This window comes from Ovis canadensis, chromosome 2 (assembly GCF_042477335.2).
Source record: "Ovis canadensis isolate MfBH-ARS-UI-01 breed Bighorn chromosome 2, ARS-UI_OviCan_v2, whole genome shotgun sequence".
NCBI lineage: Eukaryota > Metazoa > Chordata > Mammalia > Artiodactyla > Bovidae > Ovis > Ovis canadensis.
The window spans coordinates 237,410,542-237,437,781 of NC_091246.1; the positions used below are offsets into that span (position 1 = coordinate 237,410,542).

The 27,240-nt window shown below is 37.8% G+C and overlaps 1 protein-coding gene across 41 annotated transcripts in view; it reads right to left on the reverse strand.

The window, feature by feature from the left end:
- The window catches only part of TRIP12 (thyroid hormone receptor interactor 12), a 154,440-nt gene that overhangs the window by 82,435 nt on the left and 44,765 nt on the right, over positions 1 to 27,240 (reverse strand). For 13 of the 41 annotated variants that reach the window (XM_069578471.1, XM_069578487.1, XM_069578480.1 and 10 more), the window contains exons 2-4: positions 22,753 to 22,899; positions 7,722 to 7,847; positions 6,072 to 6,874 (exon numbers count right to left, since the gene is read on the reverse strand). In XM_069578471.1, the coding sequence (XP_069434572.1) occupies positions 6,072 to 6,874; positions 7,722 to 7,847; positions 22,753 to 22,850 (1,027 nt within the window). In that variant the 5' untranslated portion in view covers positions 22,851 to 22,899. The remainder of the gene's footprint in view (positions 1 to 6,071; positions 6,875 to 7,721; positions 7,848 to 22,752; positions 22,900 to 27,240) is intronic. The other 28 variants (XM_069578502.1, XM_069578496.1, XM_069578492.1 and 25 more) reach the window with 3 other exon arrangements.

Below are 27,240 nucleotides of genomic sequence, written 5' to 3' on the forward strand. Positions count from 1 at the left end.
GTTAGCTGAGCAACGATCGTGAGTGGGGAAATGGAAAGCATGTACTGCGTGAGTGGGGAAATGGAAAGCATGTACTGCATGCATTTGGTGGGTGAAGTGGCAGGGTAAATTTCCCATAAAAGGCACACACTAGTGCTCAAAGTGAAAAAATTCCAACAGATAAAGACCAGCGAGCACGTAATTAATACATACACAAATAAACACAAAATGATCAGCTGCGTGGAGGGCAATGTGACAGAAAGACTACTACTTTTAATAATAAATTTTATATAGCTTGACTTTAAACTGAAAATAAGTACTGATTAATATGAAGGACAAAAATGTTAGCAAGATACACACAGGAAGAGAGTCCCTAGGGATGGGATTAAGTGATTTTTTTTCTTCTTTGTTATGTTTTGGTATTTTTCTGGATTTTTCATTTTTAGTAACAAACATTTTACTATCATAAGTATCAAAGTATTACAGAATACAGAGGCATGAATACGAAAGAGCATTTTTCATTTGATTTATATGTAAGTTTAGTAAAGAGCAATTTGGCTGATTAATCCTCATTCTGACTTGGTACATAAAAATACATACCAGGGTTGTTTAAAATTCAGAGTATAAAAGAATGCAAGCCTAAAAGAGGCCAATAATGTTTGCTTCCATTTAAAAGTCCTTTTTTTAATATCTGGCAACTATTTTTTTTTATTTTTTAAAGCCTCAAAAATGTTAAGAAAACACTGTTGGTAATATGTGGTTACATTTTAGAACTATTAGAACTACTAAATTACTTCAACACTTGCCTTATAATATATAAAACTCTTAATACTCAATTCTTTTTCCTTTAATCTTCTCACCCATTACCTCACCAGGCTAAAAGATAATTCATTTTTCTTCAAACTCAGCAGGTATGGCCCTATAAGACCCAACGAGATAAAACCAAGAGTTTATTTTTATCAATAAATTCTTCTGTCCTGCTCAACTCATTCTTCTTTCTTCTCTCCATGCTAGAGACCCAAAGTACCCTGTTTCAGACTGATGGAAAGAGTCCTAATCTTAGCACAATTACCTTCCCAGAATTTGACATCTGCCTGGTTCTTGTCTAGTTCTAATAATGGCTACAGGCTGCATGCAAGTCACAGAAGAGTATGAAATTCAAGATGAAAATAAGCTAGTAACTATGGCTATGTTACTAATAATGTACACATGATGGCCACTTTAAGTAATGACGAGGAAACTAGAGCTATAAACAGATATTGCACTCAAAATATAACTTTAAATTTTTCTATAAATACATTCCATAATTAATCCCAGATTTGATCACAAACTGTTCCTTACAGCAAAGTCTATGCTATCCATCACCTTCTACTATTAAGACAGTATATACTTTGAACTAGTCAAATTACTGAAAAATTAGCCTAAAGAAAAGGTAGGCAGATTAAGCAGCATATTATAAGAATATCTTTACAAAGTATTTTTATCATTACACTGCCCCACTGGTTTTACATTTATGCTACAAAATACGTAAGACTGCTAAGGTTAAACAAGTCACAGCAAGAAAAGTTTCCTCATGCAGATTAAAAACTGTCATACAACACCTTCCCTCCTCGGGGTATTCTCAAGACTTCTATCAGTTAACACAAGGTGACCTCTGTTCCAGGGCCATTCTGATCAGCTGCAGCTGACAAGCCACAGGCTTCCATAAGCCCATCACAAAGTAGCTGCTTCTCTAGTTTTCCTGCCTGCCCTAGTTCCTCCCCAAAAACTTGTTCAACAGTTGCCAAAGCAGCATAGCAGAAAAGCTCTTCCTGCCTAAGTGATCTGACTAAACACATCATTTCCAAAGTGAGTTCCACGGCACACTGTTGTCTTCCAAAGTAACAGGTGGTCAAATATTTATAAAATAATGGGTTAAGGAGACGTTACCTTAAGAATTCTTGCAGCTTTCAAGATGTGAAAGCATATCCTGAATCTCCCTGAGTAATATTTGGCCATGGCAAATGGTTTTACACAAAAGCATCAGGTAAGTACTGCTATTCTTACAACCTGGAAACAATTTGCTTTACCAGGAAGCTTTACTGAAGCCAACCAAATCTTAGAATAAGCCTATACCTGAGGAAACATATCACCTTCAAATTAACAGGTTCATTGATTCTTAGAAGTTGAAGAAAATCAATAATGTACCAAATCTGGAATGCCTTCTAACTCACAAAATATCCACTCCATTTTTTAGTTAACTTACAGAAATTTTTCACCAGAGCTGCTCATCCACTGAATGACTGTAACCACTGGAGCTAATTCTGCCTCCAGATTAATATTAAATTTTAAAAAAAAATCAAATTCCCAATGCACACAAATGCCCTTCAAATCTATCACAACAATTCAAAATTCACCATTGCATATTTATACGGCACTTTAATTTCACAAAGTTGTTTCCGCCTACATTCTTTCATTTATGGTTCATCAGAATGAATATTATCATTCTGAGAAGACTAGGGATTAGGTAGCTATCATAATCGCAGTTCAATGATTTGCCAACGCCACAAAACTATTTTTTGGTCTTCCAAATCTAAATGTAGCCACACCTTCAATTAATCAATAGCTAGGATGTGTATCAATCCTGCAATTCTCAGCACAATGTTCTTGAATGCTTTAAGTCACTCAGTTTCAGTTATACACCCTAAATTTAGTGACGCATTCTTACGTACTATAAGCGCTGTGCTATGTCTCTTCACATATATATTCATTCATCAAATAACTATTGTGCCTATTTTATAATGAAAAGCTTACCAACTTTCTCAGACACCAGATGATAAAATGGCAGAACTAGGATTCAAATCTAGGATTTTTAGCTCCATATTAAGAGCTCTCTCTCCTCAAAATACCATTACTTGAAATCCAGGGATTCCTCTAAGATACCTCATCTTGCCTCTATATTCTTAAATAAAATTATCAAGTACTGCCAATCCTCTTGCAGTACTCTCTTGAAGAGACCCATTTAATCATGTTAAAACCCCCCTGCCCCGATGACTGCAGGAAGCCTGTCTATATTTAGCTCATCCAATCTATCAGTTCTCCGCACCCTAATCTCACCCTAAACTACCTTGTGGAATCACATGACCTGGGTTTGACTCTTGGCTCTATCACTTGGTAGTTCTGTGACCCTGGACAGGTAACTTGATCGAACTGACCCTGAATCTCCTTGTCTGTAAGATGGGACTATTACTACATGTCACACAGCACAGGTAAATGAGATGATCCATGTTGTTTATGTACCATATGCATAAACTGGTGTCTGAGAAAGTTGGTAACCTTTTCATTGTAAAATAGGCACAATAGTTATTTGATGAATGAATATATATGTGAAGAGACATAGCACAGTGCTTATAGTACGTAAGTACTATAAAGTTGTCAGGCCCTAGGAAGCACTTTAAATATTTCCTATTATTTCATCTTGAAATATTTTTCACTTAATACTTGTAAAGAAGTAAACATGCAGTTAATGCTATAATATGAATCTCTGGGTCAACCAGTATTATTCATCCCTAAAGATGAATCAATACTAGTAAAGACGGATCAAATAAAAGTTCACCTCCTCTGGGAGATCCTACTTGGATCATTAACATCTCTTAATGATCCAAACAGGTTGCAAGAGCAAAACACAAAGAACAATGAGTGAAAAATAAGTGACACAGCAAACGAAATAAAGGTTTCATAGGCATACATACCCCTATCTTCAAATCCTAACTCTTGTCTCTTAGGAGATATGTTACTCTGGCAAGTTATTTCACCTCCCTGGAATACATTTCCTTAGTAACTATTAACAAGCACCGATTTTTCTGAAAATTAAATGAGATTGCATTTGTAAAATACTAGGCACTTTTAAATGTGAAACAAATGCTGGTTCCCGTCTCTTGTTTCAACAGCTTAGGCTATAATTAGAGCTTAGACGCAGGATAGTGGCAATAAAAATGGGAAAGTGATATCAGTGACCACAAAACACACATAGATTTTGTGAATATAAGAAAAAAAATTAGGAAGTGAGTTTTAAACACTACTCCATCAGATGTGATCATGTGCAGTGAGTACAGCAGCATATCTGGGCTTGGTTTCATCATGGCACAGTGGCAGCATCAGCACCTTGGGGCTTTCTGTTTGAGAGCGACTGCACAACCAAGGGAATCTGGCTGGTTAGTCACTGACAGAAGGGACTTCCTTTGTGGTCCAGTGACTGAGAATCTGCCTGCCAATGCAGAAGACATGGGCTGGATCCTTGGTCCAGGAGGATCCCACATGCCTCTGAGAGCAACTAAGCCCCTGCACCAAACTACTGCGCCCACACGCCCTAGAGCCTGTGCCCTGCAACAAAAGAAGCCACTGCAGTGACAAGACCACACACCGCAACTGAAGAGTAGCCCCCCAACCTGCTGCAACTAGAGTCAACCCGTGCACAGCAATGAGGATCCACTGCAGATAAAAATAAGTAAAAAATAATTTTAAAAAAAGCAGACATAAGAAGAGTTATAAAGGTGGAGATAACTTCAATTCTCAAGAAAGCCTTGTCAGGACCAGTGGACAAACTGCTGTCCCTTTTTATTGAACCTTTTATTTCCTTCTGACTTTAAGATATAGATCCTAATCTTCACCCAATATTTAAATTCAAATTCAAATAGTTCAGTGGTAAAGAATCTGCCTGCAAATGCAGGAATCCCTACTGCAGGAAGATTCCCTGGAGGAGGAAACCCAGTGCAGTATTCTCGGCTGGAGAATCCCAAAGATAGAGGAGCCTGGCTGGTTACTGTCCATGGGGTTGCAAAGTGGGACACAATTTGAGCAACTAAGCATGCACGCACACACTGCATATTTAAAATACCAAATAGAACAGTTTCTATGACCTAAGAGTCAAAGAGGTTACCTTCAAATAACCCTATGAGACAGATTAAACATAAAATTTTATAATAGTCTACTAATATTTTGGCCAAAGTTTCACTAATACTGAATCAACTGAATTAATAGTTTATTGACTGCAGGATTCAACTATACAGAGCTAACAGCGTGGATTCAACACTAGGTTAGGCTGATTCAATATGACTGATACTTTGACAACAATAGAAGTAGACACAGTATAAAATCTTCTAATAGCCAAAAAATGGTCTACACATATGAAAACATGGATCTGAAATTTTCCAAGAGGGCTCAAAAGGAAAAAGATGGTCAAAAACAACCTTCCAGGTTCAATATTACAAAAATGAAATGCGTTAAAAATCACAGATAAGTGCTGTATTATTCTCTGTATTTGTGCCTTTTAGATTTCTCAAAATAGGAAAAAAAAAAAAAAAGGCACTTCAGCATTATAGTAATCGTAATTGAAGAGGGTTCCCATCATTTCTGATCAGTTTTAATAAAATGAACATCTGGCTTCCTGAAGTTGATCTTTTCTTTTTTTTAAAAAAAAAAAAAGAAGAAAAGTGCCTCAAGATACCTTTCTCTTATCTAGTTTCTTTGCTTGGATGTATTATTGTCAAACATTATTAGTTTTTTCTACTCTACTATACTGTTCAAGAAGGCAAAATTCTCCCCCATTTACCTAGGAGCCATAGCCCAGTGCCTTGTAACATTGAGGTATTCATTTTTAAACTAAACTCCTTTAAGGCCATAAAATATTACCTATGAATGAGGTTTAAAACTAAGGTACATTTATACTCTAATAATGTAGCTCAGAGTTTCCACACATCAACAATGTACAAATACCAAAAAGGAATGTCTGATCTCCAATCGTGGTCATAACCACCTCATAACAAGGAGTTATGTTTCTGGTTAAAGGAGAAAAACTAACTTGCTGCCCTACTCTGACATTAGAAAATAAGCAGCAAACACTGCAAAGATAAAGATACTAAAATATGACTATTTACTAATAAGGCGGCAGCATTCCTTATCCACCTCCATAAAACCAAATGTGGTAAGTCAATTATTAGACACTGTTATGTACAGATACAGGTACAGTAATAAATCTAAAACTGCCTTGGATGCGCCCAACTTGAAAACCTGACGAACCAAATTTAATTAAAAAACCTTTCCAGTAAACTTACTTGCTAATTTGGCCTGTAATCCGGAAGGTCCAGGTTTGGATGCCTCTGACTTAGAAGACCCTGGAAGAGACAGTTTTGTTTTAGGAAGGCTAACTTTAGGGCTGAAGCGAGCAGCCCAATCAAATTTTGAAGAGCCACCAGTTTTACTCTGTTCCTTTTCCCTGCTGCTTCTTCTGGGGCTGGGACTGGATGCTGAGCGGGAACGCCTGGCCTTGTTCTGGTCTTTTCCTTGTTTCACCCTGGCACCTGGCGGAACGGCAGAAGAGGCCGAGGCAACGGCAGAGGACGAGGAGGAGGTCGAGGCAGCAGACGATGAGTCGGTGATGGTGCTACACCCAGCTTTGGCTGAGGCGGCCGATTTTGAAGCCAGCTTGGTAGGTTTTGCAGATCTCTCTTCGGCACCAGTGGCTTCAGACACAGAAGCACTCTTTATACAAGAACTCTCTGTCCTCTTTCTTTTCTGACTCCGTGAACCAGCAGCGGCCCCACTCTTTCTGGTATGAGCCTTGCTCGTGGATGGAGATGGTGCAGATTTCAGTTGTGGCTCCTGGTCTAAGTGTCTCTTCTTTGACTTACTATGTGGCTTACTCGTTTCCGAGGGAGATTCAGTATGCTGAAGTGCTTTGGGTTTTTTGGCAGAGCTAGGAGAATTGGTCCTGTTGTAGTCTGGACTAGCACTGCGTTTCACTCCTCGAGAATTGTCTTTCTTAGGCACCTGCCCCGTTTTCTGCTTTTCTGAAGTATTGGCTCTGTCTGGATCCTCTGGTTGTGGGACTATGACAACAGATGACGAACTGCAGCTTCTAAGAGGTTAGATAAGAAAAGAGTTAGTATCAGCCCGTCATCATAAAACCTGTCCTAATACACTTACATTAATTTCTCAAGTCCATGGAAATAAGATTTTTTTAAGTGGTAACGTATCCCTGGTAAGTCCAGTAACTAAACAAACACAGGCTTGCAAATGGTTCAACATTGTAAAAAAATAAAGGGGAGGGGCGGACAGGGAGATACTTTAGAGGGTAAAATATTAAAAGGTCAGGTTCACTCTTTAGCCCAAAGATGACTGACACCAATACTCCTAATCACAACACAAAAATTAGGATTACCAAAAAAAAGGATGCTTTTTTGGTAGTTCAGAACCAGTTTAAACTAAAATCTTGATACTGTTTACAAGCGCAACTTCTTTGTAACAGCTTAAAGTAAATAAGCATTAACATACACATATATAAAATGAAGGTTAAAAAGTTTTTTACTGTGGTATCAAATATTTACAGTTATATTCTTTTCTAAAGACTCCTATCAGTTAGATCTTAAATCACTGACAATTAAAAAAAAAAAAAAAACAAGAAAAATGGATTTTAAAATGGCACTGCAGATGCCTGTAATGGTTTGTCAAGCAAAAGGAGAAACTCAGGCAAAGGGAGAAACCTGCAGGTCTCTGATCAAGGAGAACAAAAGCACTGCCTAGGGGATGTTGCATTGACATCACTGCAGAGGTGATACACCGTTCCTCCTAAAAGTTACATCCACAGAATGACGAAAACACATATCACAACATTTTGGCATCATCTGTTATGTTTTAATATTAGGCAATGATTCAAATGCAAATAACTCTGCCTTGAAAAATGGATAAGCAATGTGAAGTTTTACCTTTTAGAAAGGTGTCCCCTTGACAGTTCAGAAGTAGTATTAGACTGCACTTTGGGTGCCTTAGAATTAGATTTTCTACTCTCAGGAGGGCTATATCCCTTATGTTTTGCCTGCCCTAAATGTGACCTGTCAGCGGAAAACCAAAACAGAAATCTATCAGGAAAAGGAGATGCAAATACAACACTGAAAGTGAAATATTTTTTCATAAAAAAAAAAAAGCCTCCCAATTCATTATTGATCCTATCCTTTTCCCAAATATTTCTATAATCAATTATTCTATCAAATAATCTGGCCAAAGAAATTACCTTTTAGAACCAATCCCCTCAATACCCAAGAGTTAAGATTTTTTATAACCAGTTGCTTAATATCGTATAGCAATATTACAGTTGCTTAAGCAATAATGAATTTTCAGCAATTAAGATACTCAAATATGTCCAATTTTTGCAAAACACAAATCTAGGCTTTAGATCTAAACACTCCTTTAATAGACAATGTAACTATAATAGCTTAAAGGGTTTACAGAAAATGCAATTTGTGATCCCTACAATGATACTGATCACCGATTTGTATATTATAATTCAGGTTCGCACAATAAATGCAGAAGCGGACAGAGTCAATTCTCAAACTGATTTTACACAGAAAATCATTAAAAGCACTAAAAACAGTTAACAAGCTTACATGAAATCAATGGTGATATTTACTATGAATTTAAAGCACTAACTAGTATAAAGTACACCAAAACCAAGTCCTAGATAAAGAGATAAAGAATTTGCCACAAAATATTCCAAATACATTCATAACAATTATACCATTGATACATGGTTGGATTATATTTATAGTAATTCAAATCCTGATGCTGCACTGTTTTAAGAGCAAGTTTGAGGGATATGAAGAAACTTTTCAGTTGTTAAGATTTTTTAACCTCTGGCAAAGGTCACATGAGATTTACACAAGCAAAAGAAGCATGCATGAATATATACCCTTGAAAAGCTGGTGTTTCAGAGGAGAAATATTAAGGTTAATAGATTCAACTTATGTAATTCATGGCCAACAGCCACCCTTCATGTAAATAACATAAAAAAGCATATTCTAATGAGAGCAACAAAGTTTCATTAATACTAAAGCTGTTTATTTTGTTCAAAAAATTTTTTTCAAGTCTTTCATTTTGAACATGATCTCAAAGGAATTAGAAATAAGTCACCGAACACCTCATATGACAACTCCATCTAAATGTACCAGGATGCCATACAGTTCTTTTTTTTTTTTTTTTCATACAGTTCTCAATGTATCATGTATGTTCCATCATCTCTTCAAAGAGTTGACCTAAGGTTTCTAGTCTCAATGTCTTTGTTTTCTTTCATTTTTGAAGAAGAACTCAATACTGGATTCTTGAAAGAAGATACGACATTAGCTTCTCAGTGAATATTTCTCAGGTTCACACTATTATTTTCTTTTTTAAGGTTCTAATCCATAACACAATAGTATTCTCTCAACATTTAACTGGATCAACTACTAAAAAACTACAGTAACCTATAGGCTTTCATGTATCTTAGTCTTTGATGATTTTTCCTTCCAGGGTATATGTTATATTTTCTGAGTGTACCCAAGCTGAACCTTGTAGAATTTTATATATTGCAATTTAGTCTTTATTTTTCCTATATATTCTTACACTGATATTTTGCTTTCTCCCATGAGTTTCTTATCATAGTTTCCAAAAGCTGCTTTTGTTTTTGTTTCATTTCTAGTTTCAGATATGAGAGTTCTAATAGTTTAGCCACCTGATGTGAAGAATCAACTCAATGGAAAAGACCCTGAGGCTGGCAAAGATTGAGGGAAGGAGGAGGATGAGATGATTGGATGGCATCACCAACTCAATGGACACCAGTCTGAGCAAACTCCAGGAAATAGTGAAAGACAGGGAAGCCTGGCTTGCTCAGTTTATGAGGTCCCAAACAAACAGTTATGACTTAGCAACTGAACAACAACTCTTTTTTAAAGGAGTAAGACTGAGCAAATTCTCAAGTCACTTCATAGTTACTTTTTAGAAAGGAAAGTAAAATACTGTTTTCAGGTATACAATTTACTATCCATGGAATACAATTTACTATCCATGGAATAATATTTATAAATTATGTCATTCGGGTTCTCTACATTCTCATTTTTTTTTTTAAAGTTTGCTGTAATCTTTTAAATGAATCACAATTTCTAATTCATTTCATAGTAAAATTTAAATATTCCTTGAAAATTTTAAAATCACGTTAAAAGAAAATCTTATCAGTTCAAAGCTTGACAACTTTGTGATAATGTTCAAGTAGTTAAGTATTTAAATGTCAATCCCAGAAAGAAAAAAAAAAAAGACATAATATATTTCTAAGTATCAGTAAGTCTCACACAGTAGAGGTAGCAGTCTTCCTTTTCTCTACCCAAATAAATCATTCTCTGGTTTTAAAACATGTTGAAACTTATAGCCACCCAAACCCACTCCTGCAGTTTTCACGTCCTTATTCATCACCTTCAAGAAACTAAAGAACATAGCAGGTAGTCTCAATGTGTATGAAAGAGGAAGGGGAGAGAAGGGAGGGGAGGAGAAAAAGAAAGAAAATGATGTCCAATCATTCAAGAAAGTGAGGTACAAAACTAGCTTCAATCCCATACTGATCTGATTGGATTAATAACTTTCCTAAAATTATTTTAGGTGTGATATTCTCACTGAAGCCTGGTGAAACAAATATTTTTAAATATTACAAAATAATGATCTTTATGTCCTCCTGACCATTCTTTGGTGGTGGTGGTTCAGCTGCTCAATTGTGTCCCGATTCTTGCAACCCCATGAATTGTAGCCTACCAGATTCCTCTGTCCATGAGCTTTCCCAGGCAAGAATACTGCAGTGGGCTGCCATTTCCTGTCCTCCAGACTCAGGGATCAAACCCTCATCTCCTGCACTGCAGGCAGATTCTTTACCGCTGAGCCACTAGGGAAGACCCTCTGACTATTGTTCAGCACAGTCTAATATATTTTCTGTAAAAGGTAGTAAAAACTTCCAGTTTTGTGGTGGTACTAAGTGTCACAGAAGCAGGTATAAATAACACATAAACAAATGGGCACAGCTATGTTCTAACCAAATTTTTATTTACAAAAGCAGGCAGTAGGCTGGATCTGGCCAGTGGCTTACCACAAGAGAAGTAGGTAACCAGATGGTTACCGTAAGTAACATTGTGTGCCCTCCCAAAGTGGGACTCTATTTTATTATGCCCATTTATAAACTGTTAATGCTCAGACATTGTAAAGAAATCTCCACAAAATTATAATGCCCAATTAGAACAGCCAATGAGAATATAACAGCATTCAGTGCTAAAGGAGTCTTGATGCCTGTTAGCTCATTTTACCAACTCCCTCATTTATCAAACTTTATGTTTAATATTAATTTTTATTGAAAAGCATGATCTCTTTAAGATCTGTAAAATTTATACCTACTATAAATCAAATTTTCAAGATAGTAAAATTCAGGACAAACTGTTAAGTAGCACTAGAATGAGTCCATTTAGTGAATTAGAATCCAAGATAGTTGGGTGGATGGGTGTGGGGACTGAAGCTTCTCAACCTATGGATGTTACTGGGGAAAAAAAAAACCCTCATACTCTGCAATATCACCCACTAAAACTAACTAATAGGGAAAATATGATTAGAAACACAGCATTCAAATCTACGTTATTATTTTGCAGTTACAGTCCTAACAAAAATATCATCAATTTAAAGATTAAACCTCCACTAACATTTGCACCAATAATCACAGATGGTCCACTCATTAGAGTCTTATTTTTGTACTTTCTCTTTTAAGGTATTTTCTTTTAGGACCAGCTTTGACAAAATTAAAAATATAATTCTGGGGAAGACTTCCTTTTTCTCATTTTCCTTCTTTATAAATATAGGAGAGTAAATAACTGGTTTTGAGCTTCCTGAGAGTGTTAAACAGTGCAAAGTGTAGTGGTTCTGGAAACCACTGAACTAGCTATTTCTTGCACTAAATGATTTCTTTAACTCATTTCTGCACCATTTTCATGTATTTTATAAGAGGGACATATATTTGCAAATCTTACTCTTTTAATTGAAATGTCTGTCCCAACTGCAGTGCATATATTAACACTACAGAAAAAACTGCCTCTGAACCAACACGATTTCCACAGGATATTGACATCATTTCCAAGTGGATGTGGGCCAATTCAGGTTAAAGAAATCTGTGCTGCAAAAGAGCATGCTATTATCAGCTCTTGGTTGTGTGCTTTCAAGATTAACTTGAAACCAAGTTTCAAATGCCTCGTGGTGACTTTCAGGATAAACTCTAGTGATTGCCTCTTCTAGAAACTTTACTTTTACTATGCTTTAATAAAATCTTTGGTATCCTGAAAGATTAGAAACCAACTCTGGTTCAGAAGACATCTAAAAGAGGCCAAAACCTGGTAGCAAAGAGCACATTCCTAATCTAATCGGAGGCAAAACGAGGAAAGCGGCTCATTACAAGCAGCTAGTTAATTCTTTGTATTACAGGTCTCAGATTCTGTTTGAAATTATTATCTGTGCCAGCATATGTGTTATCAAACAGAAATGATTTGGTATATAATTACACCTCCAAATGTATGTATGTCCATACAGATACACAGACATTTTTATGCCTTTACGTTTTACATGCACACTTATAACATTTAGTTTTATTTTCTATAAATTAAATGCATGTTTATAATGCTATAAAATGCATGTTAAGCCTCTGATTTTCAATAATCAAGATGGAAAATTCATTCAAAACACTTAAACTCAACTAATGTCTCCTGTAAAATGTACTAGTTTCTATTTCAGTCACAAAACAGAAGTTAAGTAGTGTGACCAATGTTCCTATGTTGAGTTACGGCAAAATGCTGGCTCCAAAAATTCACTAATATAGAACTCCTTATTTATCTTACAAAACAGTGTCTTTAAAAAAAAAAGAAAGAAAAAAAAATTGTGGTTCCTCCTCTAGGGAGTATTTTCAAACCATTTTGGGGAACAGTGGTGCTATTGGCATTTTTAGCAGTTAAGCACCAGAGGTAGAAGATATCATGACCTAAAGGAAAAATGGGCTTATAATTAATTTCTCAGCTTAGATTTGTTTTGCATGGTCCTCCACATACTTAGGAATTCCCTAATGGCTTAGACGGGAATGCAGGAGACCCGGGTTCAATCCCTGGGTTAGGAAGATCCCCTGGAGAAGGAAATGGCAACCCACTCCAGTATTCTTGCCTGGAAAATCCCATGGATGGAGAAGCCTGGTAGGCTACAGTCCATGGGGTCACAAAGAGTCTGACACGACTGAGCAACTTTACTTACTACATACTTAAAGCTTTCCAAGAATGAATGGGAATCAACAAGATTGTATTTTCTTTTTTTGCAGCTTTATCAAAAGCCATGCATCAGTTTGGAAAAGTTTATAATACAAATGCTGCTTACAGTGCTTAAGTCTGTTGTTGCAGTTGTCACATTCAACTAATAAAAATACAGATGCAAGCATATGAATATAGTGTCATCTTGCATCAAGTACCCAAGCATTTACTTACTGAGATAATACTTTGTTATCAACTGTTTTCCTTCTATTTGTTTATTGTTACCTTTGTAAAATGCTCATACATTATATCAATGTTTCTAAACTGTGCAGGCAAGCATTTTATATACTTCCTAATTCAAGATACTAGAGGGGCATCAAAGTAAAGATACTTACATTATACTATACACACTATACAGTGGGATTGACTGCTTTGATCTCCTTGCAGTCCAAGGGACTCTCAAGAGCTTCTCCAACACAACCAAACCAGTCAATCCTAAAGGAAATCAACCCTGATATTCACTGGAAGGGCTGATGCTGATGCTCCAGTACTTTGGCCACCTTATGTGAAGAGCCAACTCATTAGAAAAGACCCTGATGTTGGGATAGATTGCAGGAGGGAAGGGGACAACAGAGGATGAGATGGTTGGATGGCATCACCGACTCAATGGACATGAATTAGGTAAACTCCAGGAGTTGGTGATGGGCAGGGACGCCTGGCATGTTGCAGTTCATGGGGTTGCAAAGTGTCGGACACAACTGCATGTGCTAAGTTGCTTCAGTCATGTCTGACTCTTTGCAACCCCATGGACTGCAGTCTGCCAGGCTCCTCTGTCCCTGGGATTTTCCAGGTGAGAATACTGCAGAGGGTTTGCCACGCCTTGCTCTAGTCTTTCACATATGATGTTATAACTTGCTGTTCAATTACTGAAGAAACATTTGTAAATATTTTTTTTAGTCGCACTAATAACTCTTCTAGGAAAAGCGTTCTTCTCTTCTAGGAAAGCATTCTGAGACTGAGAAAGCATTTGCCAAAAGTGGTGAGGGACATCAGATTCCTTCAATACTGAGGGACAGGAGAATCAGAGTAAACCATCAGCGAAGATATGAAATAATCCACGGCAGCTGATGGCTTATAGGCTTCCAGTATGCTTAAGAAGTGACAGCTGGGAAAAATTTCGCACCTGATGGTTAAAGGCAAATAATCTATAATGCAAGGAAAATTGCACAGTATATAAAATATTTCTCTACTGGTCCAAGAAATAACAGGATACTATTAAGAATCCAATGTGCATAACCTCTACCTAGAAAAAAGTAGCCTCTGTTCCTCTTGAGGCCATGACAACCACGCTGAACGCAACACTGTCAGTCTTGCCTCCCAGCCCAAGGCCTGAGGGGATACACCACCCTTCTCAGCATTACCAAAGCAGCCCAAGACGTGGGAGAGTGTGTGCGCATGCGCTTCTGCTGGTGAAACTCAAAGTGAATAATTACGCTGTAGATTCGCCCTCACTGAGAGGAGTACGTGACAAGTTACCTGGCCAACTCTAGTATAAACTGTCTGAAGTGTTTTCAATTTAATCATAAGAAACAATAAAGTCGTTTTCACATCACACCATGTCTCCCTTCTCCCAAAGATGAAGAAGCTTCCATCTGACTGAGCAAAGGTCAGAACTGAAAAAGATGGAAGGAACATCAAAAAACGAATATTTAAAAAGGCATCCATACTGGTTAATCAGGTAGAAGAAATGAAGAGAACACACAACTATATGGGCATGCTGCACTGAGGAGAACTGAGGGAAATAAATGGTCTGGTGTAGATGTTTAACAGCTCTGATAGCTACCAGGTGCTGTTTACAAATATTCCACTTTCTTTCCAGGCAGACGGTAGGATAATACCTGCCAAACCACCTGGAAGTTACATGCTGCCATGTAACTTGCTCTGGTCAAGGGAACATGAGTGGAAACGGATCACCTGAGGGAAGCCTTGGACAGCCAGAAAGCAATTCAGCACTTTCTCTTGTCACCAGAGCAGTGATACTCAAATACCTGAAGTGCGGACATGGAGCAGGGCCTGCAGGCAACCCAGGAGGAACAAATCTAATGGCCAGATGACATGCTAATATTTAGGAGCTGTCTGTTACCGCAGCATAATCCCTGTAGCATACCAGTTTAAACTGGGCTCTATTTCAACTCTGCCGTCACTCCAATCACCTTTTCACGACCATGTCCATTAAAGAAGTGACACTTCTGCACCTACAAATGCCAATGAAATAAATCCCCTTATCTCAGCACTAGTATTTGTTGAACACCTACTACTTGGGAACAAAGTAACAAGAGAAACAAAAAAGAACTAAAATCTACTCTGGAAGTAACTAATGACTCTACTTTTGAAGTAAAGACAAACATGGCTGAGGTGTACCCTATGTTTTACAAGTGCTTCCTCAGCCTTCAAAGCCCACATCCATGAGGCCATTATTAGAAATATCTGACTTCAATAACCACCTACATGCCAATTTCCCTTACTGAGCTGGAAACTGCTTGTGACAAAGGCTATTCTACTCTCATTTTTATAACTGCTATCTAGCATGTTGCATGATGTTCTACAAATGGATGAATACCATCTTACACTGTTTATACTGCCAAGAACACTAAGGCAGGACTTGTTAAAACTCTAAAGCCAAAAAAGAAAAAGAGGCTTTATTAAAATAAGGCATGCATATCTCCACAATCAAAAGAGTTAGAGAATCAAGCCTAGAGAAAAGATTCAGCACAGATCTGAAAAACTAAGGAATGGAAACTAGTCAGAACTTGAATCACACATACGCTAATACATTTGCTTTTCTCTGTCCATCTTCTTCCATAAATAAGACAGGAGACGTACAGCTGGCAACTTCAGATTCACACCTGCCCTTTGCAACCAGAAAGGCAAACACTTCCAATTTTTCCCAGCTTGGATCATGTGACCACCCTAGTGCCATCCCTGAACTCAGAATAAATGACTGTAGATTCTCCCAGCTTCGGCAAAAGGCAATGGGTAGATCCTTGGAAATAAAGCTATGACAAACATAGACAGGGTATTAAAAAGCAGAGACATTACTTTGCCAAGGTCTATATAGTCAAAGCTATGCTTTTTCCAGTAGTCATGGATGGATGTGAGAATTGGGCCATAAACAAGGCTGAGCAACAAAGAATTGATGTTTTTGAACTGTGGTGCTGGAGAAGACTCTTGAGAGTCCCTTGGACTGCAAGGAGATCAAATCAATCAATCCTAAATCAGTCCTGAATATTCATTGCAAGGACTGATGCTAAAGCTGAAGCTCCAATACTTTGGCCACCTGGTGTGAAAAACTGACTCATTTGAAAAGACCCTGATGCTGAGAAAGATTGAAAGTGGAAGAAGGGGACGACAGAGAATGAGATGGTCAGAAAGCATTCCAACTCAATGAACATTAATCTGAGCAAACTCCAGGAGATAGTGCAGGACAGAGGAGTGGCATGCTGCAGTCTGCAGAGTTGAACACGACTGACTTAGTGACTGAAAAACAATGGGGGACCTGGGGCAGAGTAAAATCACCTTGGAAAAGATTAACTATCATGCAAAACACATGGGTGAAGAACTGAAGGATATCATTACACAAGAGAAAGCGTTAAGTGACTCAACCATGTCCAATTCTTTGTGACCCTCATGGACTACAGCCCGCCAGGCTCCTCTGTCCATGGAATTCTCCAGGCAAGAACACTGGAGTGGGGAGCCATTCCCTTCTCCAACGGATCTTCCCGACCTAGGGATGGAAACTGGGTGTCCCACAGAGCAGGCAGATTCTTTACCATCACAGCCACCAGGGAAGCCCTAATCTCAGATGAATAAATTAAAAGGTCAGTTCTCCTGTATAGCGGGGTTCAAAGGGACATAAACAAAATAGGAAAACTTATTAGTACATTTACATCAAGAAGTACTCTCACTCAGCTCTCACTTCTTACACCTATTTTTCTAGGGTTTAACATCTCATTACTGAAGAAACACCAATAAAATGAAATTAATGTAATCTTTCCATATCAAATTAGCAGGAAAATGGAAATGGAAATAACACAAACAGAACAATGAGAAAAAGCACTTTTTTTTCCTGATGGTGATAAGTAAATTGGAGGGCAAAAGATTTATGTGAAATAAGTTGACTATAAAAAACTCACTGACGAAGCAATTTCATTCCTTGGAACATATTCCTTGAGAGATACCAAAACTGCAAACATCTAAGCACAAGCAAAAACTTTTCCCACTGCAACCATCTAACTATCCAAAACATGAAAATTAATAGTGGAAAATACTGCACATTGATTTAGCAAATCATGTGACCATTTGTAAACAACTGCCAAAAAATCCTAATGATAAGAGGAAATGTTCATGTTGGGATATTGAGTGGAAAAAATAGTAGGATCTAAAAGTATTTACAATGGAATCAGCTACATGCTAAATGGTGCTTTAAAGACAGATACGGAATTCTCTAGAGGTCCAGTGGTTAAGACTCCTCGCTTCTATTGCAGGGGGCACAGATTGAGTAACTGATCAGGGAACTAAGATTCCCCTCACCAAAATAAAGACAGATAAAAGTCAAAACAGACAATCTCTGGATGATATTTATTTTCTTTTTTGTGTTTTTCTGTATCCCAACCCTTTGAAATAATTTTTTAAGCTAAATATTAATACAAATCTGTATCTTCTATAAAGTTAACCCTGGCTTTGAAAACTCCCTGCTTTGCAATGTTAACAGAAAACAATAACCTCTAGATCTCATAATATATTACTCAGTAATCAATAACTAGTAAAACTCTGCAGACAAATTTTGTAATGGGAGTGCGAAGGTGGAGTGGGTTGGATTCAGGCATTTCTTCACACCATTAAAAAAAAAAACACTGACAGAACTGAGAAGAAAATTTTATTCTGGGAGAAAGCAAAGGAAGAAAAGAAACAAAGAGCTGATATACCTGACTACCTAAATTTAAAATCTACCATAAATTAGTACTAGAACAAGTAATAAAAAATAGTAGCCTATCTCTGTAGGTTGAGTCCCTTTTCATAAAGGGTTCTAATAAAAGAACAAACATCCTCAAAATTAAAAGAGAAAAGGGACACTAAGACAACTCACAAAATATATAAAAAATGGCCATTATGTGGGGAAGACCTTCAACTCTATGGTAACCACAGAAACAGTAACTTTAACCAAAGGAATCCCTTTTCCCCACAAACTTCTACTAAAAATGGTATGCTGTTTGACCAGGATTTGAAGAACTAGGCAGTCTCACAAAGTGTTACTAGGAGTATAAATTGGTTTAATCAAAACAAGAAAAAAAAAACCAAAGTGATTTAATCTTTCTGAAAGACAATTTAGCATTCTGTTTAAAAAGTCTTCAGGGACTTCCCTGGAGGTCCAGTGGTTAAGACTCTGTGCTTTCAATGCAGGGGACATGGACTCAATCCCTGGTAGGGGAACTAAGATCTCAAATGTCATGCAGCACCAAAAATAAAAGTCTTCAAAATAATTCATATCCTTGGATCCTATGAACCTATTGCAGGAATCTGACAATAAAATCAGAATCATACTCAAGTGTGATAGGCATGGAAGTAATATATTTTACAGAAAAAAAATGAGGGATAATTCAAATCATGGAGTAGAAATAGGAACCATCATTATCTCTGGGTAAAAAGATTAAATTTATCTTAATTCTTTAATTCTCCCGAAGCATCCAATTTTCTGTTCTCATCATGCTGTGTTTTTATAACAAAGTCAAACAAACCTTCATTACAGCAACCTTAACTGAGGTTGCTATAAAACTGAATTCAATCCTACCACTGACATTTGAGAAAAACAAAAAAAAATGCTAATGAAAATGCTAATTAATGGCCAAAATGGAGGGATAGCCTGCAAATACCTGTGCTAGCAGTGGGAAGGCTAGGTAATATCTCTCAGAGCAAGCCCACACACAAGTAGAAGAGATGAAGGATTTCCTGAAGAAGAAAGAGAACACACAGAGAGGAACAGATCAATGGTAGCCCAACAAATTATGGAAGAAGGGAGAAGAGAAAAACCACAGAAGAGGGGGAAGATATCTACTTTCATTAGGAAGAGAGATGAAGAATGGGTGAAAAACAACAGAGGGAATAATCAAGAGAAAATAAACATATCCCAAAGATCCAAGTTTCTTTTACCTTATGGATGAACTAAACCTTTTCTTCTTTAGGCAAAAAAAGGTAAGTGACCTTGATTTGGGAAAAAGACAAAGTGGTCACAGAAAGGAAGCTACACAAAAAAGGACACATTCACCCAAGTCGGGAAGGAAACAGAGCAAATCAAAAATGAATGAAGTAAGAAATTCTAGGAGGGAAAAAACTTAAATTCTAAACTCAAAGAGTTGAAAACCTTCAGTTGTAAGAACTTCACGCCCTCCTCTAAGTCTTTCATCATCTGGATCAAGTGGTTTGTGCAATAAGAACAGCTGGCATAAAGAAGGGAATCGGACAGGAGAGTGAAGCAGTCCGGAATCAAGCCCTGTCTCTGCACAGCAGCTGTGTCAAGCTGAGCAAGCATCTATAAAACAGGGACTTCATATTCGCTAGCACACCATTTCTGTGAGTCTCAGAGTGAAAGAACATGTAGATCTGCTGGAGTAGATGCTGTTATTGTTGCCACTGTTTCAATCACTGGACCACTGTGAATACGCCCACAAGACCAAAGCCACTGTGTTTTGGAAACGAAAGTCACAATAGTAGTAGTATTTTACTTAGGAAAACTAGGCAACAGGAATCAGGTTAAAAGAATGGAAAATACAGTTACAACTGCTCTCTCCCAATTAATGCCAATCCTCTCACTCCCCAACATCCCTGGAGAGGTTTCTCAGAAGTTACATAACCGGTACTACAGCATACTCCATTGGGGCTTCACAAGTCAGTCTGGGGTTTGAGGTCCCTTCCAGTCCTGACAATCTAGCACAAATAAAAGTATCAACCTTGCTAAAATGGCAAACTGAGATTCAGATGTGCAAATATACTCTCATTTGCATTATTAGCCAAAATGATTAGACTTTTTGGTGGAAGTTCCAAATTCCTACGTAATTATACTTCTCCCCATAAAAACAGGAAACACCTAAGCAATCAATATTACTAAGTGAAGTCACTCAGCCGTATCCGACTCTTAGCGACCGCGTGGACTGTACCCTACCACGCTCCTCTGTCCATGGGATTTTCCAGGCAAGAGTACTGGAGTGGGTTGCCATTTCCTTCTCCAGGGGATCTTTCCAATACAGGGATCGAACCTGGGTCTCCCGCATTGTGGGCAGACGCTTTACCGTCTGAGCCACCGGGGAAGTCCCAATATTACTAAATTATGGTATTAACCACACTAGACATGAAGACTTTAAAAGTCATGTTTTTACATGATTTTTAAAGACAGGAAACAACACATATGATACTAGACTTTTGCATACTATTTTTGCCAGGAAATATTTCTTGAAGACATAAAAGTTGAAATCATGACAGATGAAATGAGGCTGCATTACTGAAAGGGAGGAAGGATTCAAGTTTTAAAAAAACTCTTAATTACACCTTGCTTTATGTATTTTGGCATGTTTCTGCCATTCCAAAGAAACTTAAATTTCATTATTTTCCATCAATTGAGCAGTTATCATTGACTGGCTTAAAGCACATAAACTTTAGGGAAAGATCCATTCTACACATCTAATTGAATTCAATCTTGAGCACAACTTCACTATTAAAGCCAATGCATCTTAATCAACTAAAATTAACTGTGTCTATTTGTTTTCCACTCACATTTTTAAATACATAATACAAGAGAATATTTAAGTAATTTTCCCTATTACTGACGTGCAAGAAAGATAATGGTGCTGAAACATCACTGGATTTACAAGTAATATACTGTGTGATAGTGCAAAATGTTCGTCAATCATATCAAGAGTCTAAGCATAACCTGAGGATTAATATGTACAAAACTCCATTTGAAAAGTACAAATAACTTATATGTTTATGCATGCACATCTAGAATGACTCAGCGGGTAAAGAATCCGTCTGCGATGCAGGAGACACAGGAGATGTAGGTTCGATCCCTAGGGTGGGGAAGATCCCCCTGGAGAAGGAAATGGCAACCACTCCAGTATTCTTGCCTGGGAAATATCACGAACAGAGGAGCCTGGGGAGTTATGACACAAATGAACCACTAAGCACACGCACGTGCACGCACATGGAGGAATGGGTCAAGGCTAGCAGTGATTCTAAGTGGACTGTGAAAACAGGACGTTTTTCTTTATGCTTCCCTGTATTTTCCAAGTTCTCTAAAATATGTAACATTTTTGTAATGGGGGTTGATATTTTCTAATCAGCAACATAAACAAAGTATGCCGCTTTATTTACATTTAGATTTACATTTAAATGTAAATGTAAAAAAGCAAAAAATTTAGAACAAAACTCTGTACTAAACATTGTTCTAAAAGTTTAACATACTGTAATACTGAAATTAACTAATAACCCTGTAAAATAAGTATCCTCACTGTATGGACTAAAAAAAAAAACAAAACTGAGGTTTTCTGAAGGATATATAACAAAGGACACACAGCTATTTCGCAAGAGACAAAAATTACACACAAACTGTCCTAGCCCAATGTCCAAATGTTCAACCACTAAAATAGCCTGACATGAGCAAGATGTACTTTGATTTCTTTATATTTGACATTTACCTTTTATAAATATATAGAATATTTATAAATTATATATAAATTTTATATATATTTTACTAGGCAATATACTGGAGAAGGAAATAGCAACTCACTCCAGCATTATTGCCTGGGAAATTCCATGGATTCTGGTGGGCTACAGTCATGGGGTCACTAACAGTTGGACATGACTTAGTGACTAAACAAGACAATATATACATGATAATGCCTCAAAATGCTGCATAAGGTAACCTTATTAGAGTTTAGCCACAATCTACTTTAATCTATGATGCACTGGAAAAGTAGGTCCAAGCAAATCTGAGTATGTTATGCATAAAATGAGAGTACTTAGCTAAATGAGACATGGAATTCAACATGCAGCAGAATGTATCTGATTCTTCATATTACCTCCTATATAGCGACTCCAACTAAAAAAGACCCAACTCAACATCAAACACTGAGAATGGATATGCTAACAGACAACCTCACCAGCCTGTCAGCATCCATGTGTTGTCAAAAAACAAGATGAGGAAAAAACTCAAAAGCTAGGTAACAAAACTCAAGATCTTAAAACAAATGAAGGTTCCTTTCAAATAAGGTAAATAAACCAAGTCACAACACACATGAAGGAAGGGATCACAAATGGTTGAAAGGTATGTTGTAGCCTGTGTATAAGACAGTGAGGAGAAACTAGAGGCCAACAAAGCATGATGTGCCACATGGTAACAAACCAGAGATTCAAGTTTTGATAATGACTGAGAACTATTTCTTGAGCCTGCGGGTGCGGGTGGGGATGATTAAATAATCACTCTGAATTCCAGTTTTGTGCTACCTAGCTCAAAAATTGGAAAAGAAATTCCCATTTACAGTGAACCATTTAAGCTCTGGTCCACATAGTGAGGTTTTAAAAGAACTTTCTTTAATACCAGTTTCTTTTCAAATTACCATTAAATACATACCTTCCTCCTATCGAGTCGTCTTGTGGTTGGGCCCCGGCAGTGTTCCTCTGTGAACGTCGCAGTGACCCCCCTGGATTGTTATTAGGCCGGTTGGACATTGGCACCTCTCTCTTGAAGGGACATACCCTTTCTAGACACTACCATTCACTAAAAGGGAAAAAAAGAGAAAAAAAAAATGTCAACTATACATGATACAACACCAAAAATGAAGGAATCGTAAAAGAGGAAATTCTATATATACAGTTTGATCAGACAGCCTTCACCAACGCTGCACTGTCTTAAACTCTGATGTCCGGTCGATTAAGGTGTCATAAAGTGTTGCTCAGTCATGTTCAATTCTTTGTGACCCCATGGACTATAGCCCACAGGCTCCTCTGCCCATGGGGATTTTCCAGGCAAGAATACTGGAGTGGGTTGCCAGTTCCTTCCCCAGGGGATCTTTCCAACCCAGGGATCGAATCCAGCTCTCTCCACATTGCAAAGTCTTTACCACCTGAGCCACCAGGAAAGCCCCATAAACTGTCAGGACTACATCAAATTCAAAGCATTAAGTCCAGAACCCACCAGCTAAAATCTACTTGTATTTCTCCTGGAATGGCCAAGAAACTCCCAATTCAAAAAAAAAAAAAAAAAGTAGAAATCTTTGTTTCCACATTTCTAGTCAAAGAAAGGGGCATTGCATCTAAAGTCATAACACCTTGGCTGAAGTCGTGTCACAGAACAGGACACGACTAAAGGAGTCTGCCTTTGTACAATCCACAACCTCTAGCCTCAGATTCCCCAGCCACAGAATAGAAACAATATACGCCATGGGTACTTCACAGTACTGCTGTGGCCAAATGAAACCACGAATACAAAGGAAATGGCAAAGCTGTAATATCTTAATGGAGAAACCAAGAAAAAGCAGCTTAAGTACAGTAAACTGAGAAATGGCCCCAGATCACCTGGATTTCAACATCAGCTGTGCTGGCTCTGACTCCAGACAAGAAACTTGCCCTCTAGATTTGTTTACCTCGTCTGTAAAATCAGTTATCATCTACTTCAGGGAGATGTTAGCAATAAGAAATTTGTGAACATCGTTTGTAAGTGTAATAACAATTTAGCTCAAAACACAGTTCTTAATTTCTTTGAACTTTTAATCTTTCTATAAGAAACTAATACACAGGGAAAAAAGCTGATACTCAAAGAAAATAAGTTTAGCTGATAAAATAGGTCAAAGTTACTAGAGAGAGATAAAAAACTGCAATTTTTATAAGTCAAATCTGACACTATTTTTAAGTCTCCAGTCAAATTCCAAGTACAGTTCTTCAGTTAACTTCTATTTATTGGGGAGGGAACAGAAGGACTAATCATATGACATTACAAGAATTGTGCCAAAAGGAATATAAATTAATCAAAACTCCATCTATTCCTGGATTTTAAGAGATTTCCATCCACTGTAACAGCAAAGTGGGTTTTCTTTTGAGTCACATACTGACCCAATTCAGTAGAAAAGGGCTATTTCTATCACACATTACCACACCACCAATTAATATACTAAATAAACTTTGGTCAGAAGGTTCAAATTACTAATAGAATTACTCTCAATTTTATAAAGAAAAAAAGAAAATACTATGCAAACATTAAAAAAGAAAGAGCAAAGTTCAATTTACATGAACTGATGGAAAGGTCGCTCCCAGATATGCTACAGGAAAAACAGTATAATTTCCATCTATGTGTACATATAAATAAATAAGCCGGGTGACAATATACACCCTTGATGTATTCCTTTTCCTATTTGGAACCAGTCTGTTGTTCCGTGCCGAGGTCTAACTGTTGATTCCTGACCTGCATACAGATTGCTCAAGATGCAGGTTAGGTGGTCTGGTATTCCCATCTGTCTCAGAATTTTCCACAGTTTATTGTGATTCACAGTCAAAGGCTTTGGCATAGTCAATAAAGCAGAAGTAGATGTTTTTCTGGAACTCTCTTGCTTTGTCCATGATCCAGCAGATGTTGGCAATTTGATCTCTGGTTCCTCTGCCTTTTCTAAAACCAGCTTGAACATCAGGAAGTTCACGGTTCATGTATTGCTGAAGCCTGACTTGGAGAATTTTGAGCATTACTTTACTAGCATGTGAGATGAGTGCAACTGTGCGGTAGTTTGAGCATTCTTGGGCATTGCCTTTCTTTGGGATTAGAATGAATTGACCTCTTCCAGTCCCATGGCCACTGCTGAGTTTTCCAAATTTGCTGGCATACTGAGTGCAGCACTTTCACAGCATCATCTTTCAGGATTTGAAAACAGCTCTACTGGAATTCCATCACCTCCACTAGCTTTGTTCATAGTGATGCTTTCTAAGGCCCACTTGACTTCATATTCCAAGATGTTCTGGCTCTAGATTAGTGATCACATCATTATGATTATCTGGGTCATGAAGATCTGTTTTGTACAGTTCTTCTGTGTATTATTGCCACCTCTTCTTAGTATCTTCTACTTCTGTTAGGTCCAGACCATTTCTGTCCTTTATTGAGCCTATCTTTGCACGAAATGTTCCCTTGGTATCTCTAATTTTCTTGAAGAGATCTTTAGTCTTTCCCATTCTGTTGTTTTCCTCTATTTCTTTGCATTGATCGCTGAGGAAGGCTTTCTTATCTCTTCTTGCTATTCTTTGGAACTCTGCATTCAGATGCTTATCTTTCCTTTTCTCCTTTACTTTTTGCTTCTCTTCTTTTCACAGCTATTTGTAAAGCCTGCCCAGACAGCCATTTTGCTTTTTTGCATTTCTTTTCCATGGGGATGGTCTTGATCCCTGTCTCCTGCACAATGTCACGAACCTCATTCCATAGTTCTTCAGGAACTCTATCTATCAGATCTAGGCCCTTAAATCTGTTTCTCACTTCCACTGTATTATCATAAGGGATTTGATTTAGGTCATACCTGAATGGTCTAGTGATTTTCCCTTTCTTCAATTTGAGTCTGAATTTGGTAATAAGGAGTTCATGATCTGAGCCACAGTCGGCTCCTGGTCTTGTTGTTGTTGACTGTATAGAGCTTCTCCATCTTTGGCTGCGAAGAATATAATCAATCTGATTTCAGTGTTGACCATCTGGTGATGTCCATGTGTAGAATCTTCTCTTGTGTTGTTGGAAGAGGGTGACTGCTATGACCAGTGCATTTTCTTGGCAAAACTCTATTATTTGCCCTGCTTCATTCCACATTCCAAGGCCAAATCTGCCTGTTACTCCAGGTGTTTCTTATTTCCTACTTTAGCTTTCCAGTCCCCTAGAATGAAAAGGACATCTTTTTTTGGTGTTAGTTCTAAAAGGTCTTGTAGGTCTTCATAAAACCGTTCAACTTCAGCTTCTTCAGTATTACTGGTTGGGGCATAGACTTGCATTACTGTGATATTGAATGCTTTGCCTTGGAGACCAACAGAGATCATTCTGTCATTTTTGAGATTGCATCCAAGTACTGCATTTCGGACTCTTTTGTTGATCATGATGGCTACTCCATTTCTTCTGAGGGATTCCTGCCCGCAGTAGTAGATATGATGGTCATCTGAGTTAAATTCACCCATTCCAGTCCATTTTAGTTCGCTGATTCCTAGAATGTCGACGTTCACCCTTGCCATCTCGTTTGACCACTTCCAATTTGCCTTGATTCATGGACCTGACATTCCAAGTTCCTATGCAATATTGCTCTTTACAGCATCGGATCTTGCTTCTATCACCAGTCACATCCACGACTGGGTGTTGTTTTTGCTTTCGCTCCATCCCTTCATTCTTTCTGGAGTTATTTCTCCACTGATCTCCAGTAGCATATTGGGCACCTAATGACCTGGGGAGTTCCTCTTTTGGTATCTTATCATTTTGCCTTTTCATACTGTTCATGGGGTTCTCAAGGCAAGAATACTGAAGTGGCTTGCCATTCCCTTCTCCAGTGGACCACATTCTGGCAGAGGGTGAAGAGGAACTAAAAAGCCTCTTGATGAAAGTGAAAGAGGAAAGCGAAAAAGTTGGCTTAAAGCTCAACATTCAGAAAACGAAGATCATGGCATCTGGTCCCATCACTTCATGGGAAATAGATGGGAAAACAGTGGAAACAGTGTCAGACTTTATTTTTTTAGGCTCCAAAATCACTGCAGATGGTAACTGCAGCCATGAAATTAAAAGACGCTTACTCCTTGGAAGAAAAGTTATGACCAACCTAGACAGCATATTCAAAAGCAGAGACATTACTTTGCCAACAAAGGTCCATCTAGTCAAGGCTATGGTTTTTCCTGTGGTCATGTATGGATGTGAGAGTTGGACTGTGAAGAAGGCTGAGCACTGAAGAATTGATGCTTTTGAACTGTGGTGTTGGAGAAGACTCTTGAGAGTCCCTTGGACTGCAAGGAGATCCAACCAGTCCATTCTAAAGGAGATCAACCCTGGGATTTCTTTGGAAGGAATGATGCAAAGCTGAAACTCCAGTATTTTGGCCACCTCATGGGAAGAGTTGACTCA